The 2,541-nt window shown below is 43.6% G+C and overlaps 1 protein-coding gene across 1 annotated transcript; it reads right to left on the minus strand.

The window, feature by feature from the left end:
- Positions 1–426: 426 nt before the first annotated feature.
- On the minus strand, positions 427–1,485 carry GPR148 (G protein-coupled receptor 148). The gene has a single exon (XM_058031600.1). The coding sequence runs from the start codon at positions 1,483–1,485 to the stop codon at positions 427–429; it is 1,059 nt and encodes a 352-aa protein (XP_057887583.1).
- Between the last annotated feature and the right edge of the window lie 1,056 nt (positions 1,486–2,541).

The raw sequence follows: 2,541 nt of genomic DNA on the forward strand, positions 1-2,541 counted from the left end.
GTGAAAGAAATGGTTATTGTTTTTACAGCACATTGGCTTAAGGATCCTCTCCTCTAGGTGATGCTGTCATGAGACCTGTGGTTACTCTTTTGCTTTGCATTATCTATTTTTAATTTTCTTTCCTCCAGAAAGGCATCTGCAACAGGTGGGTGTAAATGACCTTAATTCAATATCTCTTCCAGAAGGTCCTGCCTTTCAGATCAGAACAAAGCTTGGAACTTCATCCAGGGTAGCATTCACTGTATTCTCAGCTGTGTCGTGATGAAAGATCTGTGGCCTTTTGGCACAAAGGAGGCAGTGATGAACCCATATTTTCTTACTATGGATTGATCACCTCTCCACTTCAGCAGCTGGGTGATTTCCATCAGTCTTGCATGATAACAAGGTGAGGACAGCTCCTGTGCTGTGACCGTGCTCTGTGCTGCCTCAGGAGGGTGGTGGGGCAGGTGACACCGGGTGAAGCTGCTTCCTCCTGACAATGGATTTGAGAGAGGCTGAGATCTCTCTGTAGCGAAGCCCATACAGAAAAGGGAACAGAACTTTGGGTAGAATCATGAGGACATTGCAGACTGTCAGGGAGACCAAGATTCCTGTCTGCAGTCTGATGAAAACATTAATGCCCAAGAATGATTCTACAAAAAGGGCCAAGAGTGGAAAAAAATAAAAAAATAAGACAGTGTTGTGCATTACAAATGTTACACTGGCTCTGGAGCAGATGCTCTCCCATATACCCGAGTGTTTGGTTTTAAAATACAGAATAGCATAGCAACAAAATATTACAGACAGGCAGAGAATGATAACTGTGGTAGAAAGCCAGAAACAGAGTTTCACAGCATCAGTCTTGTTCAGAGTCAATATTAATATTACTGGAACTGAGCACATTTCCAGGACACAGGGCACAAAGCTGTGGGTAGTCCATAGCACCAAGAAGAAGATCCCAGGAAAAGCAGCAGAACACATCCACAGTAATACAAGGACTCTTTTCGTTCGCGAGGGAGGCAGAATTGCAACGTAGCGCAGAGGAAACAGAACAGCGATGTACGTGTCCAGGACTATGGCAACAGCTGTGAACAGGCCCCCACAGTAAGCCACTGCCAGCAAAAACAAGAGGAGGACACAAGCTTCCTTTGGGAGGTGCAGATGTGCTGCATTGAGAGCAGCTGACAGCGTGTAGAAGAGCAGGTAGATCAGATCAGAAAGCAGAGCGTTTCCCAGCAGCATGTACCTCGTTTCCTGGCGGATTTTAAACCGAGAGAAGATCACAAATAAGATGGTTGGGATGATGAGGACTCCTGCCACGAGGCAGACAACTGGAGAGATTAAGAACATCTTGGTGTTTGTGCCTGATGGGGTGAGAGACCATTCCTCCAGCAAAAGTAGCAAAGTTGTGTCATCCAAATTTGAGGAACGGTTGAACTCCATCTCCCTGAGGCGGATTGCAGATCTATTTGCTCTCCTCACTGAGGCACAGCCAGGAAAGTCCATTTCCTTAGGATTTTGGGAGGATTCTCTGACTTGGAGAAAGCAAGATCTTCTATGTTGAGTCCTTAGAAAGGCAAATGAAGCAGAGGATGCAAAAAGCCCATGGAAGCAAAGTGATTTCTGTGGCCAATTCTACCAGCTCTCCTCAAGGACAGAATGTTCAAACTTGCAAGTGAATTCTGTGGTGCCAAAAGATGGTTTTGCCTAAAAAGGAGATTTAAATTTCTTTCTGCAAAATCGAATTAGAAAAGAGAATGAATCTCTGGGTGGCTTAAAAAAGACCAAATCCCTCAGCTAGCTCTTTGAACAGAAGTGAATGTGTCGATCAGTTTCAGTAATTTGAGTTTTTCTCATCACATTATCAGTCCAATGAGGCAGATGAAATATTAGCCTGATTAAACAAATACACGATGATACAGATCAACATTCCACGTGTACTAATGTAGAAGAGTCATAAATGTGATTGGTTGGTTTTGCACCAATTTGTGTGCAACAACACAATTGATTTGAAGTGATCAATAAAAAAGGCTCTCAATCTTGTTGTAAAACTGTAGCACAATCACTCTAGTGAATGAAATTATCTTATTTGCAGATGAAAACCATTTTTGGTTCAGTGAATCAATTCATGTTATTAATGAATGATGAACCTTCCCCTGCATTTTTTCATGCATGATCTACAAATACTGAATTCTCATCTGTTGCAGCCTTCCAGTCAATCTGTGCATTGTCTGGGATGGGCGACACACACTGTCCCATACCAGCATACCCCAGGGCAGATCTGGCACTTCCAGGGAGTGACCAAATGGTTCCTGGTTCCACTTGGTTCCTGGTTTGCTGGCCCACACACTGTGCTGCACTGTGCTGCTTTTAATGCCAGATCTCAGTATCAGAGCTGGGGGTGCAGTGACAGAATTGTGAAGAATCTGGACTGCAGAGAAGGGACATTTCAAGTTCTTCCAGGCATGGTGTGATAAAAAGAAAGCTGTTTTTTTTTTTAATTGGCTCACTTAACCTGGCATTATTGTATTCATTTCCTTCCCAATGCTAGCAGCACACAGC

Source organism: Melospiza georgiana, chromosome 10 (assembly GCF_028018845.1).
Source record: "Melospiza georgiana isolate bMelGeo1 chromosome 10, bMelGeo1.pri, whole genome shotgun sequence".
NCBI lineage: Eukaryota > Metazoa > Chordata > Aves > Passeriformes > Passerellidae > Melospiza > Melospiza georgiana.

Excerpts from the sequence above, each read along its gene's own strand:
- GPR148 (XM_058031600.1), bottom strand. The coding sequence starts at position 1,485 with ATGGACTTTCCTGGCTGTGCCTCAGTGAGGAGAGCAAATAGATCTGCA.